At 36.8% G+C, this 16,243-nt stretch overlaps 1 protein-coding gene across 6 annotated transcripts in view; it reads right to left on the bottom strand.

Annotated features, from left to right (window-relative positions):
- The window catches only part of tp53bp1 (tumor protein p53 binding protein, 1), a 32,384-nt gene extending 16,450 nt beyond the window's left edge, over positions 1 to 15,934 (bottom strand). For 2 of the 6 annotated variants that reach the window (XM_039654322.2, XM_039654325.2), the window contains exons 1-17: positions 15,890 to 15,934; positions 15,599 to 15,640; positions 12,238 to 12,375; positions 12,077 to 12,152; positions 11,910 to 11,997; positions 11,734 to 11,795; positions 11,167 to 11,280; positions 11,025 to 11,079; positions 10,597 to 10,757; positions 10,375 to 10,501; positions 9,855 to 9,943; positions 9,574 to 9,773; positions 7,936 to 9,196; positions 7,715 to 7,831; positions 7,362 to 7,562; positions 915 to 981; positions 621 to 704 (exon numbers count right to left, since the gene is read on the bottom strand). In XM_039654322.2, coding sequence (XP_039510256.2) covers positions 621 to 704; positions 915 to 981; positions 7,362 to 7,562; positions 7,715 to 7,831; positions 7,936 to 9,196; positions 9,574 to 9,773; positions 9,855 to 9,943; positions 10,375 to 10,501; positions 10,597 to 10,757; positions 11,025 to 11,079; positions 11,167 to 11,280; positions 11,734 to 11,795; positions 11,910 to 11,997; positions 12,077 to 12,152; positions 12,238 to 12,375; positions 15,599 to 15,640; positions 15,890 to 15,919 — 2,912 coding nt within the window. In that variant the 5' untranslated portion in view covers positions 15,920 to 15,934. Of the gene's footprint in view, positions 1 to 620; positions 705 to 914; positions 982 to 7,361; positions 7,563 to 7,714; positions 7,832 to 7,935; positions 9,197 to 9,573; positions 9,774 to 9,854; positions 9,944 to 10,374; positions 10,502 to 10,596; positions 10,758 to 11,024; positions 11,080 to 11,166; positions 11,281 to 11,733; positions 11,796 to 11,909; positions 11,998 to 12,076; positions 12,153 to 12,237; positions 12,444 to 13,886; positions 14,026 to 15,598; positions 15,740 to 15,889 lie in introns of those variants that run through there. The other 4 variants (XM_039654323.2, XM_039654327.2, XM_039654324.2 and 1 more) reach the window with 3 other exon arrangements.
- Positions 15,935 to 16,243: the final 309 nt, after the last annotated feature.

Here is a 16,243-nt window from a genome sequence, read left to right as displayed (position 1 = left end):
AAAAAAAATACAAGTATTCATGTCTGTCTTGTATTTTCCCCCTAATGTTTAACCATTAAACCACAGGCCTTGATGTTTGGAGGAGAAACTCAGATAGACATTATAGCTTCTCAACTGTTGACAACAGATTTATAAACGATTGCATTGCAAGCATCGTCCGCAAACTGAAAACACAAGCTCATGAGGTGCTTGGGTGTAAAAGAGCCCAGCCCTTAACCAATTATATTTTTGAGGACACAAAAGGCGTGGTTCTCATTTCATTCCGTTACTCCTCGCAGACTGTAAAAATGATCAATTTAACAATATGTATTGATGCACTATGCCTTAAATTCAGGGCTTTCTACACTGCACACAACACCCATTAGGGATTAATAATAACAATAGTATTCTGATGGTATCACATGTTTTGATTAGTGGTCAGTCAGATGTCACTCACACAGTGCATCAAAATAATTTTTTCAGTCACAAATGCTCATTGTAAAGCTTTGTAGGAACATATAATTCAAAATACCTGGCAAACCAGCATGATACTACTTTGTACTGCATAAACAACTTTTATCTCTAATGAACAGCAAGAGGTGATTTAAAAGTGGCATTCTCATTTCAGAGTAGTGCAGTACCTGAGGGGAGGGTCACTGGACTCTGCATGATCCTCTACCTGGACCTGCCTGTGGGCCTCCCGAACACGACTAAACACAGAAGGACTAAATGACAGAAAGAGAAGAAAACCATGAACATGATGAATAGCAATGAACACTAGAATCTGCAGTTTTGTCCAGTATTTTAATGAAATCAAGCCTAGTGTCGAGGCATTATTAAAGATCTGCACTTCAGTGAATCAGTAGCTGTGAGTGGCAGCCGAAAAATTAATACATCCCACTGATAAGCTTCTGCATAGCAACTATGCAGGTTACCTGGTTACAGCCATGGCAACAGTGGTAGCCTTGGAGACAGATCCTTCCTCATCTGTTAATGGTGGTTCTGGGGAAGCATTAAAATCAAGCTTAATGGGTTAACACTAGAAGTGCCAGAATTACAGAAATACTAGAACTGACACAAGCGGACATTTTGACCCATAGATTGCAAACTCTATATCTTTAATTATAAATACCCAATTGAGAGATTAATCCATTTATTGTATTAGGATATCTTTTAAAAACAAAATAACACCAAATAATAATATCATTAGTAGCCTACCGTAAAAATATCCACAACAGATAGGCTACCATATCCATTCAACATAACTCAGAACAATTACAACAACTAAAAGTATCATATTGAGATATTCATTTGACAGTGAGAGAGACAATGTCACGGTTTATGAATTCGCTGCCTCCTTTCTCGTCTTGTGTTGTGTGTGAGTGTGTGTGTGGTCGCTGATCATTGCCGCTGATCAGCGAACCCTTTTTAATGTCACTGTTGTCACCTAGTCCTTGTCAGACCGTTGTGGATGTTTCCTGCGTGTTTGTTCCCTGCCTGTATCCTTTTTCCGTGTGTCATCCATCCGTGTTCAGCACTCCTGGTTCTACACACAGCATCCCTGTGCTGCCAAGGGCTTTGTACCGGACATTTGCACACTCAACTACAGCTCTCAATAAACATATCCGTCATTTTGCAATTTTTTTTTATTTATTTTTTTTTTATTTATTTATTTGGATCCCCATTAGCTTCCACAATGTGGTTGCTAGTCTTCCTGGGGCCCATAAGCGTACTAAAACTTATATACAATTAAAATACACAAATATAACATACATAAATATAACATTACCGCATGTACACATTTATCTGCATATACACACTCATACAGCATTTGATAATATCAGTACATATAGACAGTCACAAATTAACTGATGTAATACTATTAATTGTAATCTGTTTTAGAGTCTTCTTAAAATTATATATGTTTGATATATGCCTTGTTCTTAAATCCAGTTTATTCCAAGCAGATGATGCTCTAGATAAAACAGTTCTTGCCATACAATTGGACCTTGCAGATGGAACCACTAACACACCTGAGCTCACCTGACGCGTAACATGTCTGTGACAATATCCACTAAAAATCAGTTTGTCTACAAAAGATCTTGGATTGTTTTTAAATAGAGCATTGTGCATATAACAGAGAAGACTTATATTAAGTTTGTCCTCCACTTTTAGCCAGCCCAAACGGGTATGCATTTTATCCACACTAGAGCGAAAAGAGCAACCAAGTGCTACTCTTGCGGCTCTATTCTGAACGATTTGTAATTTTTTCAGATGTCCCTTTGCAGCACTGGACCAAATTACTGGGCAGTACCCCAAATGTGACAGGACTAAAGACTGGACAACTGTTTTCATGACTGCTGGTGGACAATATACTGAACATCTCCTGGAAAAAGCAATACCTTTAGCCATTTTGGACACAATATGATCAATCTGATCAGCCCAGGAGAGCTGACTATCCAGCTTCACACCCAATAGTTTAGTCTGACTCACCTGCTCTACCACAGATGTGTCAACAATAAGATTTAAGTTGCAAGACTCGCCAAGCATACGTTTAGTACCAAAAACTATACATTTAGTTTTAGCTATATTGAGAGCTAATTTATTAAGTTTCACCCAATTTGTAATGGCATTAAGTTCATTCTGCAAGGTGCAACGTATTTCGTTTATTGTAGATGCTGCGTAAAACATTGTAGCATCGTCTGCATAAAGTACAACATCTGCTCTTGAAACAGCATATGACATATCATTAACAAACACTGAAAATAACAATGGACCCAAACAACTGCCCTGAGGAACACCACATGACAACTGCTTACGATCAGAAAAGCTTCCATTGAAAAATACCTTCTGACTTCTACCAGAGAGATAGCTGCGTATCAAAGACACAGACTGATGTGAAAAACCATAGCACATTAGTTTAGAAAGTAAAATATCATGATCAATAATATCGAAAGCTGCTGTGAAATCCAGCAGCACAGCACCCACAAGATTTTTATCATCAATAAAAGTTAGCCACTGGTCTACCATTTGTACCAATGCAGTGTTAGTGGAGTGTCCTGGCTTATAAGCATGCTGTGAATTAGAGAGCAAATCATTTGAAACAAAGTAATGCATCATTTGATTAAAAAGTAACTTTTCAAATATTTTGCTCAATATAGGTAGAATGCTAATTGGTCGACAATTTGATTCAGTGAGACCTAATCTATCATCTTTCACCAACGGTATAATTTTAGACTGCTTCCAGATTTCCGGAAATACCCCACTAATCACAGATCTATTAAAAATGTGACTGATAGGCTTGCATAAGATATTAGCAACAGTTTTAAAAAGTTTGCCATCCAAATGATCTATACCTGCAGTTTTTTCTTCCGGGAGAGAGAGCAACATCCTTTCAACAATTTCCTCTCTAACTGTACCAAATGTCAATGAACAAGATTTATTCCTCATGATGTTCTTCACATTACTACAAGGTGCAACCTTAGTGTATGATAACATACTAGATCTTAAATTTGCAGTTTTCGTTATAAAAAAGTCGTTCAAATGATTTGCTATATCCAAAGGTTTAGTAATTATTTCCTCTCCTGTTTCCAAATACATATTTGAACGCTTTGGTTTTTTACACATTATTTCATTTATAACTTTCCACAATTGCTTGCTATTGTTTGATGAATTACTAATCTTTTGGCTAAAATATATTTTCTTTTTCAATCTATTTAACTTTGTCACTTTATTTCTCAACTTACAATAATACCTTTCATCCATATCACTTTTAGATTTTAGAGTTTCGGCTTTGGCATTATCCCTTTCCCTCATTATAGATTTTAGCTCGGTATCTAGCCAAGGAGCATTATTGCCTTTTATCGACCTTTTTCTAATTGGTGCATGTTTGTCAACTATTTCCACAAACCTGTCCATAAAAATACGTAAAGAAGTATTGACATCCTCCTCTTCACAAACAGCCGCCCAAGTGGACCTTTCAACATCTTCCACAAATGCATTGGGGTCGAACGTTTTATAAGATCTTCGATAAACAATCCTTGCACCAAATTTAGGCAGTTTAGTTTTCTTTGCTGTGATGATTAAATTATGATCACTGCATCCTACTCCAACTGAGATGACATGTGAACACAACTCATACACATTTGTAAAGATGTGGTCAATACATGTCGATTTAAATTTGCCATTCAAAGAAATTCTTGTGGGTTGTGTAACAATCTGTTTAAGGTTAGAAGCAGTAGTTATAGTAATCATCTTTCTACGTAAATAACACTTCTTTGAAAACCAATCAATGTTGAAATCCCCCAAAAGAAAAATATCTTTGGTTTGAGCAGATGCCTTCTCAATGATATCACACATCTTTTCCAAGTAATCTACATTTGAACTGGGAGGTCGGTAACAGCATCCCACTAAAATGGGTTTGTTAAATGGAAGATGTAACTGTAGCCATATCATTTCAATCTCGCTGCCCATCAAATCCTCCCTTGGAGTGACTGCAATATTCTCTCTAATATAGAATGCAACACCCCCACCATTTTGATTTCTGTCTTTTCTAAAAAGTCTATACCCCTCAACAGCTAGCTGTGAATTATCAAAACTGTGATCTAAGTGTGTTTCTGATAAGGCCAATACATGAATCCCATTAGAACAGATATTTATAATTTCATGAACCTTATTTCTGAGACTACAAATGTTCAAATGTGCCAAAACGAGACCTTTCTTAGGCAAGTTTGAAAGTAAATTAGTCATATTAATAAGATTAAAACATTAAAACAAAAACATCAGGGTAAACATCCAAAAGGTTATGAACAGTTATTCAGATGCTTGCCTTTGTCCATTTGCCGGCCAAATTATAAGTTTATCATACCTTAAGCTGGCTCTTTCACCTTTCTCTCTTGCCTCTTTCAGTTTTGGCAGCAGTTCACGTCTCCTCTGCTGCACCAGATCAGAAAAGTCTTCATTGATATAAATGTTTGTACCTTTTAATTTGATTTCTTATTGAGTCAATTGAGTCTTAGGATTATTTCCTATCAGACAAAAGTCAACCGCGAGAAATGTAAAAAAAGAATACCGTCATATTCAGTGCGGTCAATATGACCGTCTATGGCCGAAATAGATAAATATGTTAATTTTTTTTTCCTTGTATGATTTATATTAAAAACATTTTAAATAATAATACAGACACTTTTAGGAAAAGTCAGGTAGCAGCAGGATTTTTTTTTTTTTTACAAAGTTATCACAGATAAAAATTTCAAAACGGTCAAAATGACCATCATGGCCGTTCTAGTGTAAAGATGTAGACCACTTAAAAACAGAACCAGTACTGACTTTATACTACATCAAAAATACATTAAAATTCATTCATTACATCTGAACAGTATACATCCATGATTTTAATAATAAAAACAAAAGCATAATTTTAAAAAAAGATAAAAATAAACTTTATTTAATATATTATATTAAAAATATAATATAAAAATAAATTAAATTATAGATATGGTAAAACTTTTTGATGGTCCCCTTTGAACATTCTGTTGACTAGAAGTAACTTTGCAACTACATGTCAATTTATTCTATCCCTAACCCTACCAGTCTTCTCTACTAACACTCTAGTGAGAGTTAGTAGAGACGTACATGCAACGTTACTTATAGTCAACAGAATGTGTTAAAGGAACCATCCAAATAAAGTGAAACGAAGATTATATATTATAATAAAATTGTTTATATACTATTAAAATAAAATATTATATATTATGATAAAATATATTTATAATTATATATTTTATATGTTTTTAAAACTGTTATATAATGTTCAGATGTAATTAATTATAATTTAAATAACAGAAAACAAAATATATCATTAATACATACACAAATTATATTTTATTATAATATATGTTTTGTCTTATTATTATTATTATTATTATTATATCTTATTTTATATTGGTATGTTAAGCTATTAAAAATATTAAATATAAATGAAATATAATACATATAAACAATATAATTAAAATTCATAATTATAATTAAATAATGTGCATTTGGTTTGAGATAATCTTGCACACGCATCACAGCGTTGGCCAATAGGGAGTCTGCGTGTGACGTACAACACAGAAGCACTGCGCTGTTACACTACATGAACTATCTCAAGGCCCACAGAGAAGGAAATTAATAGTTGAATAAAGTCGTTATTTTTGGGGTTTTTTTGCGTTTTCTCACACAAACCGCTCATTTCGTGTCTTGGGCCATCAATGTGTACTTACATTTACGAGTCATTAAATCATGTTTAATTTTGACTTCTCTATGCATGCTCTTTGAGGTGGACCCCATATACCTCCATTATATGACTGACAGACAACAACGGTTTAACTGAAAAATATCAAAATTGAAAATACTGCGGAAACAAAGACACCTACATCTTGGATGCCCTTGAGGTAAGCTGAAACATTTAAAAAATTAATGTCAAAGTGAACTATTTAAGAAGCCAATGGAGGAGTGATCCAGCTCTCAGATTTAATCAAAAATATACTAATTTGTGTTCCGAAGATGAACGAAAGTCTTACAGGGTTGGAACAACATGAGGCTGAGTAATTACTGACAGAGTTTTTTGATTTTGGGTGAACTAACCCTTTAACGACATTGCTAAGAGAGGCCTGTGACTTTGTTTGGAACTATTTTCGGTGGCAAAATAGTGCAAAAACAGGCAATATTGTGTCTAAACTTTGAGTCACTAAATGTTTATTGAACGGTTGTATAAAATCAATTTAACCTTTGTAATCATGCTGATATTTGGAGAAAAAACTTTTTGTGTGATCTTAACTATATTAAAGACACGAGAGCAACAGCCAAACATAAAAATAGTGCAATGGAATGCAAAAACCTACTACTATTGTATGTTTGATAATTCATGTTTGCATGATGGTGACAGGCTGAAAGGTGCTAAGGTGCTGTAATAATAGCCTAATTCTGGTGTTATTTATTGCTATTCCTTTTGACTAAGAAATATTTAGCTTTTTTATTTTATTTAATATTACTTCTGAGTATATAGGACATGTTTAAGATAAGTTTGTACAATATTTGCCTTCATATTTTCTGCATATTTTCTGAAAAGTTATTTAACAAATAAGTCATTTGTTTTACATTTACACCATGTTGATCACTTCAAATGTGGTGCACTCGGAATTGAAAATTTAACCAGATCGTTAATAAAATGAATGTTACTTGAATCATATTGTAGTTATGTTTTTAAGTCGACTAGTTAAACATGAAAAGAATTGAAATTAATAAAAATCAAGATGAAATCTTTTTGCCATATCCCCCAGCCCTAGTGAATACGTCAATGCGTCTGCAAATAAAATAACAACAAAAAATTTGTCTTTTACTTTGCAGGCTGAAATGCTCTGAGCCCGAGCTGCCCTCCTCCACCGGGGTCACCAGTTTCATCCTGAGACTCAGTTTCCCATCTTGCTCCACTGCAGCTGGCTCTTCAACCTCTCTGCTCTCCTCCACCGAAATCTCACTGGCTGCCATTGTCGTCTCCCTGGTAACGTCTGCCTCTGACGGCTCTGAGAACGAGGTCATCTCTGCAAAACATCAAAAGGACATGAAGACAACGACAAAAACACGACAAGAACACAGAAGTTAAGAGGGAGGGGTGTGCAGAATCAGATCAGCTCTACAGATGTTTAAACACATCTATCCAAATGTTATGCAACGAAAAGAAGGGGACACCCACCAATAGGAGTGCTGTGCCTCGGTGTCTTTTTCAGCTGACTAATCTGTGGAGGAGTTGCACTCACTGCCGGGCGGATCAGCTCACCCTCTTTGGGCAATGTAAAATGAAACGGAAGCTCTGGACAGGAAAGAAAGGAAACGAAAACAGCTAGTTGGATTTACTGAAGGCAGGTTACATAATCAACAGGGAGAATAGATCATTTGTTTGGAGCTTAATCCCACCTCCCGAGCTGTCGCTCAGACTTTTGTTGGAGGCATTATCAGAGTTCACTTTGTGCTGTCCTGAATCACTGGGCTTTGTGCTCATGAACTTAGTTCTCTCAAGCTGTAAAGGTGAAACCTCAGTAGATCCCAATGGCTGAGACCCTGAGATCTTTGCCGCGGCCTCGCGTTTGTCCTGCACGGAGCCTCTCGCAGGTTGCGAGGAGCTTATGAATGGCTGTGACCTCCCAGCCTTTACTTTCTCCTGAGAGACCCTCTGGCTCTCTTCAAGCACCATGACGCTGAAGGAGTCCTCTCTGCTGGTGGAGTGCTGATCTTTGTTGGGTACACACTGGGACATCTCCTTCTTCTCCCCCTCCATGGGTTTTGAAGAAAGCACCTCACTCTGAGACAAAGCCAGGTTGATTCCAGTGTCATCACCCATCACAGTATTCTGGATCTCACCTTCATCCATTCGCTCCTCCACTTCAGCATTTCTAACACTGTCTGTAGTAACACTGTGGCTGTGTGTCATGGGTTGACTTAGATTCTTACTTTGACTAGCATGTTCATTTTTATTCTCTGTGCTCTTTTGAGATGACACAGTCAAGACTGACTGAGACGGAGACTGTTGAGGGACAGGAACAGGTGTTGCAGGTCTATCAGCTGATGGTGAGACTTGAGAACAGCCACCGGTTGTGGTTTTACTTGCATGCTGTGAATTAGGGGTGTCTGAAACACAGTCTGCACCGACAGAGAGCTGGGACGGAGTAGCACTTATATTCTGGTTTCCCACATTAACAGCCTGTGAGAGCTTTTGAGAGGGGTTACAGTCTTCTGTTTTTTCAGGTAAAGCACTTGTACTTTTAGAGTCAGGCACCTTGGAAAGACTTTGAGAATTTGATGTTTTACGGGGATCAGCGTCCATGCCATTCTTGCTTGCAGTTTGGGAAAGGTGTTTAAGGCTTGAGTTACTCTTGTCAGCATCAACAGTTCCTTCCTCTTCCTCAATCTGTGTGGCTTGGCTATCCTCCTCTACAATGAACAACTGTGTCTTCTGAGTAAAACTGCTTTTTTCACTGTCGAGTTCCAAGTGAAAGCACCCGGTACCCTCAGAGGCTTGTGCAAAGCTGCTTGAAGACTCTTTAAGCTGCTCCGATGGGCCACTCTGCTTGGGCAACGCTGACTCGGTTGCTGATGGGCTGTTTAGGTGAGACAATTTCCTCTCAGTCCCTTGACTATTGTTTCCAGGCTCAAGACTTGGAGTGGAAATAAACACATCCTATTTTGAGAAAACATGGAAAGTATGTTGTAAATGAAAGAATGTGCAAGAGATATTTAATTGAAACTTCACTTACTAAACACAAAGTTAAGGTGCGGTCATATTAATGAAATTTCCGTAAAGTAGGTCCATTGTCTACAGTCGAAAGTAGTCACACAGAAGAAACTTTTAAAATCAACCAGATTTCTGTTGTTCAACCTGGCAAATCCACATGACCAACTCGAACCTGTTGTGTAAACTGGGTGAGGGAAACTTTCGCCCTCACTGCGAAATTCCCAATAGTGTGGATTCGTATTGAAATGGCTAGATTTCACCACAAAATTAGCCAAACAACAGTCAGTGCGAACACACCTTTAGTCTAAATAACTGATGCTTACATGTGAGAATTCAGGCTGGCTGGGTACAGAGAGGCTTTTCTCCAGAACAAATACAGGGGAATTCTGGGAAACTGGAGTGGAGGCAGCGGGTTGTGGTTTGGGGCAAGGGTCCATGTCCATCGGCTCCTCCTCTCTGCCTTGTGGCTGGTCATCAGGGGGGGCTGATGTGTCCATTGGGGATTCAACAGCTTCATTATCATCTAAATGGAAAAATTCAGGAATGTATTTAAAAAAAAACATTTACATCACATAAGCCTCATCTGTTTGTGAAAAACACTTACTTTGCTCTTTTTCTGTGGGTGAATTTGGGACAATGTAAGGTGTTTGACTCAAATGGTCCTGAGTGGCAGCAACAAAGTCAACAGATTGCCTGTTAAGGAAAATGGGCAATTACTGAATACCACAATTCACTTTTTTTCACTTTACATAGAGAAAAGTGAGATTATGTAGCATATATTCTACATCAGACATTAGAATATCATGTCATTGATCAATACTCTTTAAATAGCACAGATTCTTAAAGGGTTAGTTCACCCAAAAATGAAAATGTTTTAATCAAACAGATTGACTACCATAGTAGGAAAAAAATACATACTATGGTAGTCAATGGGGAATGAGATCTGTTTGATTAAAACATTCTTCCAAATATCTTCCTTTGTGTTCAGCAGAACAAATAAACACATAGAGATTTGGAACAACATGAGGGTGATTAAATACTGACAGAATTTTCATTTTTGGGTGAACTAACCCTTTAACCAAAAACATTTGATCAATAAATCATGCTAAAGATTAACCACTTACTGTGAAAGACTCTCCTGTACAAGTGTGCCCTGTCCAGACAGATGAAGCAAGCGAAGACTATGTGCAGGTGTGGATGTTGGAAAGTGTTCTTTGAAGGTCTCTGAAACGCTGCTGTCTGCCTTGGTGCCTGTTATAGCGAACACGATTCGACAATAAACAAAACAAAAACTATTAAACAACACATAATGAAAACAGAAAAGGGAATAATTTGAGTCTACACACCATTTCTCTCCTTTTCAAACATATCATCCTGAGAGGAAACAAGCACATCTTCTTCATCTTCTTGACTGTCAGGTAACTGAGAGTGTAATATAGCCTGAATACTGAGCTTTCTGCTTTCCCCGTCCCGAGGCTTCGAAGGACAGCTTGAACTGACCTCTGACCTACAATATCATCAGGAAAACAGGCAAGTTATCATTAACTGCACAATCATGGTCTCTTGTCGGTCATTTGATATTTCTCAGACTGCTTACAACTTTCCAGACTTACTGAAAACTAATTTAAAGCCTCTGATTCAGCAATGCATTAATGCGCACAACAAACAAGTGTCTATACTTTTCACAATTAGGGAATCACGGAAGCCATTATCATAATCTTGCTTGTTTTCGATTAATTGTGCAGCAGTACTGCTTTAGAAAATAAAATCTTGCCCTGCAGAATTTCCATCCTGATTGGATGATGTCCTTTCTGAACTCTTCAATCCACCTGACAAAGAAAATTAAAAGAACTCATTAAAAAAAACTTGACTAATGGGCCGCAGATCAAGTAGTTGCAGCAAAATATTAAACATACATTGGCTGGCTGGCTTCTGGCTGTCCTTTTGACTTGAAGGAGCTCCATCCTGCTCATCTTCCTCAAAGACACCCTGGCTCTCCGACAGCTCCAGAAGACCGAACTGAGACATCTCTGTGATCAGATCAACACAATCATTCATTTATTCAGCCAAGCATTTTATTAGTAAAGCACTCTGTTGAGAGGCAGCAAACTCTGACGTTAATGGCCATGGTGACACTAACCTGAAACGTGCTACAACTAAAACAATGTAAATAAAGTAACTGAAATAAAATATAAATATTAGATAAAAAACATAACTTTAAAAAAAATTAAAGTTAGAAATGTTGCCCTGGTAAACAAACTGTAATAAGTACTAAAATGACTAAAAGTATAACTAAAAAATTAAAGCTAAATAGAAATATTTTTAAAAACATATAATATAAATGACAAAAGCACATAAATAAATGACTAAAACAAATTATAATTAAAGTGAAAACTTAGTATATACAATTGAACTAATAAATAAAAATAATAGTATTCAAATAATACCAAAATAACACTGACATACATTGTTAGACATCTTACCATGCGCCTCTGTAGAGTGTGTGGTGGAGTTCGCCTCAGACTCCATGTGCTCTGTAACACTTCTGCGTGAACAATTACAAACACAGATAGCAGATAAAACAAAAAAAAATTGACTTTTAGTTTAACAGAATATTTCTCTCTGCTTGGAAAATGTAAAAGCTTCATATTTTTAGTACCTTTTTGAAATAGGAAGAGAGCAAACTTCAAAAACTTGACTATGCTCTTTATCTGCTGGACCCAGGTTAGACTGCAAATTGTCTGAAACTAATCAAAACCCATTTGTCAGAATGTATTGGAAACAAAAAATAATTGAACGGTTTCGTCCATGAAGTAATAAACTTACCCGGGTGGGCTGTATTGTCACTCTTATCAATCGGACTGTCAGTTTGTAAACTTTTAGTAGGGGAAGAAATCAGCTCCTGCAAATACATGGTGACTCACTATCAACTGAGTTTTTATGAAAAATAATAAACTTAGATCACACTATGGCCTGTGATTCCTCACCAGCACTGGGCTTTGTGAAGTGGGCTGCAGGTTAGAGAGGCGACGGGCGAGCAGGGCACAGTAGCTGGTGTCAGGATCGTCCTCCAAGGCCACACTGTCAGGCTGGGAGTCCTCTACTATGAGGCAGGGGTTTTCTGTCTGAGGAAAACTTGAATCAAGATCACTCTCACCAGGATCCATAAGGATGCGACAGGGTTAGCAGATGTCTACACACACAGAGATTAAAGCGGAGGGTTAGAACATAGAGATGATTTCAGATTAAACTGCCTGAAAGAAGTAAATATAAATTCCTAATGTATACTAGGTAGGGTCATGTGTTTGGCAGGGCTGTTTGTTAGTATAAAAATTACCATAATTGTTATTAATAGAAGCAACTTAACAATTAGCAAGAGAAAAGTTGGTAATGGGGAATAGGGAATAGTTCATAGTTAAAAAATTAATGTTTTATTATTTACTCACCCTCAAGTTGTTACAAATCTGTTTCCAAATCAATTTCTTTTTTTTTTTCAGTTGAACACAAATGAAGATATTTTCAAGAATGATGGGAACCAGACAGTAGCCATTGACTTTCGTACTATTTTTATCCTACTATGCAAGACTACAGTCTGGTTACCAACATTCTTCAAAATATTGTATTTAGTGTTTAACAGAACAAGGAAACTCAAACAGCTTTGGAACAACATGAGGGTGAGTAAATGATGACAGAATTTTCATTTGTGGGTGAACTAATAACATTTTAATGGTTTTGCTAAATTGTTTTGAAGAACTGTGTAACAAATGAAGAGGAAAAAAGCTGTTCTCCCAGAATGTTGTTAATTTTTTGGGGGACAGGAAGGGTGGGATGACTATGTTGGGAGGGGGAGGGGTATTTTCTCTCTCTTTTTTTTTTTGGTTATAAGGTTTTGGTTTCTTAAGATAAAAAATGTAACATGCTTCATCCTCCAATAAAAGATTTATATAAAAAAAATAGTATTGTCCTGACTTCATTTGTTTTCATGAATCAGTTTAATTTCAAATCTTACTGTTTTTTTGTAATTGTTCCTGGTCACGTGATGTAAACATGGCGGCGCACATAAGGGGGCGAGTCGCTCCACGTAGAATAAAAAAGCTTTTGTTTAAATAAAGTGTGCATGGAGTCACCCCATAAGAGTGTATGGTATTTTGATTACACATACAAAGTATTGTTGAAACATGATTAGCAAATAGCAAAAACATAATTATTCTGCACATTTAAGGTGTTTAGGGTGTTTAATATAGATTAGGCTACGTCTGTGTGTCTTTAGACGCTTGTTACCAATGTATTTTACAACAAACTATATAATTTATAGAAATAAAGATCTTTAATCGCGAGATTTGCTGCCTGAAACGTCGAGTGTAAAAGTAAGTCTATGCAAACAATTTCAAGAGTAAAATAAATGCAAACCTAGTAACGTTACTAAAAGGAACGCCAGGAAATGCACACACGATTTACTAAAATTGAAATCGACACATGTGGATTGACTTAATTACACAACGCATGCATCTTCCCATGAAAAGCCTTTCCACAGCTTTTTCATGGAGACGCATGAACCTAGCAGACATTGCAGCTTTAGCCTGAAAATAAATCAGCCCTTCCTGTAAAATACTGCGGAAGAAAATTGTGATCTTACTGTCTGGATCCCTGGTAGGTTTTAATCCATCTCAGCGAACGCGTAACATTTTACAGGGAATGCATGCATACAGAACTTCTGTATACTTTCACAGCCCAACCTTAGCGAAAGGTTTTACTTCGCGGCAAAACCCCTGCAGGAATACTCGCCGTTGATTGGTTACAGAAGTTCTTGTCTCAACCGAACGGCTAGAATACCTGTTTTGATTGGCTCAGAGAGAAGCTTGAGGCGGGGTTTTGTAGATAAGAAGCTGAAATTGCGCAGATGTTTAAAGGCCTCATGGGTTCTCATCGCGTTTTACTCACCAATGCCCAGTTGCAAAGTCCTTAAGTTAAGAAAAAACTTGCTTATAATCGCAAGAGTATTATTAAGGGTTTTTTTTAAACTCAAGGGGCTTGTTGCAACTTGCACCAGTCATTTATCCGACCGCCATTGATACATCGCAAGACAAAACATCAAAACACGCCCACCCATTGAACACAAATATCAACAATGACCTAAAAAAGCTTAATCAGTGAATATAGTATTTATCTAAACACAGTTTAACAATAATAAGCATCTTGAGTGGTTTGATTCAATTCACAAATTGAGACATCAGCTTTAAGCTGATATTATCATTATTACATTGCCAATAATAACATGTATAATAATAAATTAAACAATCTCAGGTATGGGTGCTGTTTTTTTTTTTATCTTTAGGGCTGTTAAAACCATCTCTTTTATCCTAAAATAAGGAAATGTCAAGGTTTGTTGTAAAATTATTGCACATGTTTTAAAAATAACTTGTCAATTAATTGATTATCTTTTAGGCCTATGATGTGTCTAAATGTCTTTGTAAATACATCAACAAAATCCAGTAACTCCTTTTTCCATCATAAAGATGCCTTTTATGGCCTGTTTTCAAATGTTTTTCTTTTCTTCCTCTCAATTTCTTCTTGCTTTATTAGCTAGTGCTTTTTAAGTTTGCTTTTAATCAAAATAATGTAGGCTATAATAACTAGGCCTACATATACTATTTTCATATGATAATTAGCTATTTTTCAATGACCATCCTTCAGGTTTTTTTTTCACGAAGGACCTATCATTGAAAATGTGTAGAAATATCAATTTGTTCAAACTAAGACGCACCTTAATTCACTAAATTTAGCAATTTAACTGTAAAAATGTCAACTCTGTCATACATTCCAGGACATCTTAAAATGTATTGTTTTAGTTTGTGATGGCATAAGTGTCTGACAGTGTTTAAATCGCCACCAGTTCACATAATGACCCATCAACCTACGTAGCTGCTTCGGTTCTGTGTTGATCATCTTTGCATCGCAGTATATGCATTTCATTTGTTTAGCGGCTGCAAACACACGAGATGACATAATGTCGATACCAATGATTGATGGCTGCTTAACACAGGCTCAGTGACATTTCCCAAATAATATTTTTACCTACGTATCCCCCAAACACCACATTTCTTGACAAGCACATGACCATTCCCTATCGTCTCGAACTCAAAGGCATGTAATGCAAACAACAAACGACGTGTTTATCCTGTCGACATGATGTGCTCACGCTGTCTGGGAACCATTGTTATATTAGACTAACGACGCCTTTATTACCGCTTATTAAATCACTTCATCCACCGGTCAGAAAGCATCGCGCTGGAAACACAAAATGCAAGTCACGGCGATGGCGACAGCTTACAAAAATGAGTCCATTACCTGAGAAACTGATCCTGTGCAAACCCGCAGGCTTGTCTGTTTCTGGAAGAAAGCAGGAAGAAAAGGAAAGGTTGTGCGAGTCGATTATCTCTATGAAGATGATGGGTGTGTGTGGGACACATGGGTGTCACTTGACGGTGCCTTGGCATCTTTTGATGTGTGTGCCGCGCATGGTAATTAATTTCTAAACATAGGAATACTACAGAGCCAAACGATATTGTATATTATTTCATATCGATTATTATGTAGGCCTATATTATTTTATATCTAGAATTTATTATAGTGTCTTACCTGTGTGAACGAGTTTGTTATATTTTTCATTTGCCTTTGAAAGCTCCATTATCCAAAATGAAACACTAACATTACATTTAATTGATATAGTGTGTGTGTGTGTGTGTGTGTGTGTGTGTGTGTGTGTGTGTGTGTGTGTGTGTGTGTGTGTGTGTGTGTGTGTGTGTGTGTGGTGGTGTTTAAAATTAAGAAGGATACAAATGCGTTTGTTTTTTAGCAGACACCAAACACCATTAGGTTATAGCACACAGGTCACATGACTGGCCATTATCAAGTAGAGGAGAATACACCATTTTCAGATTAGCTTGTAACAAATGCATCATGTACACAAGAGCTCAATAAGGGTCCATAAAT

This window comes from Pimephales promelas, chromosome 1 (assembly GCF_988280905.1).
Source record: "Pimephales promelas chromosome 1, fPimPro1.hap1.1, whole genome shotgun sequence".
Taxonomy (NCBI): Eukaryota; Metazoa; Chordata; class Actinopteri; order Cypriniformes; family Leuciscidae; genus Pimephales; species Pimephales promelas.
This window is presented reverse-complemented; position numbering and strand designations above follow the sequence as displayed.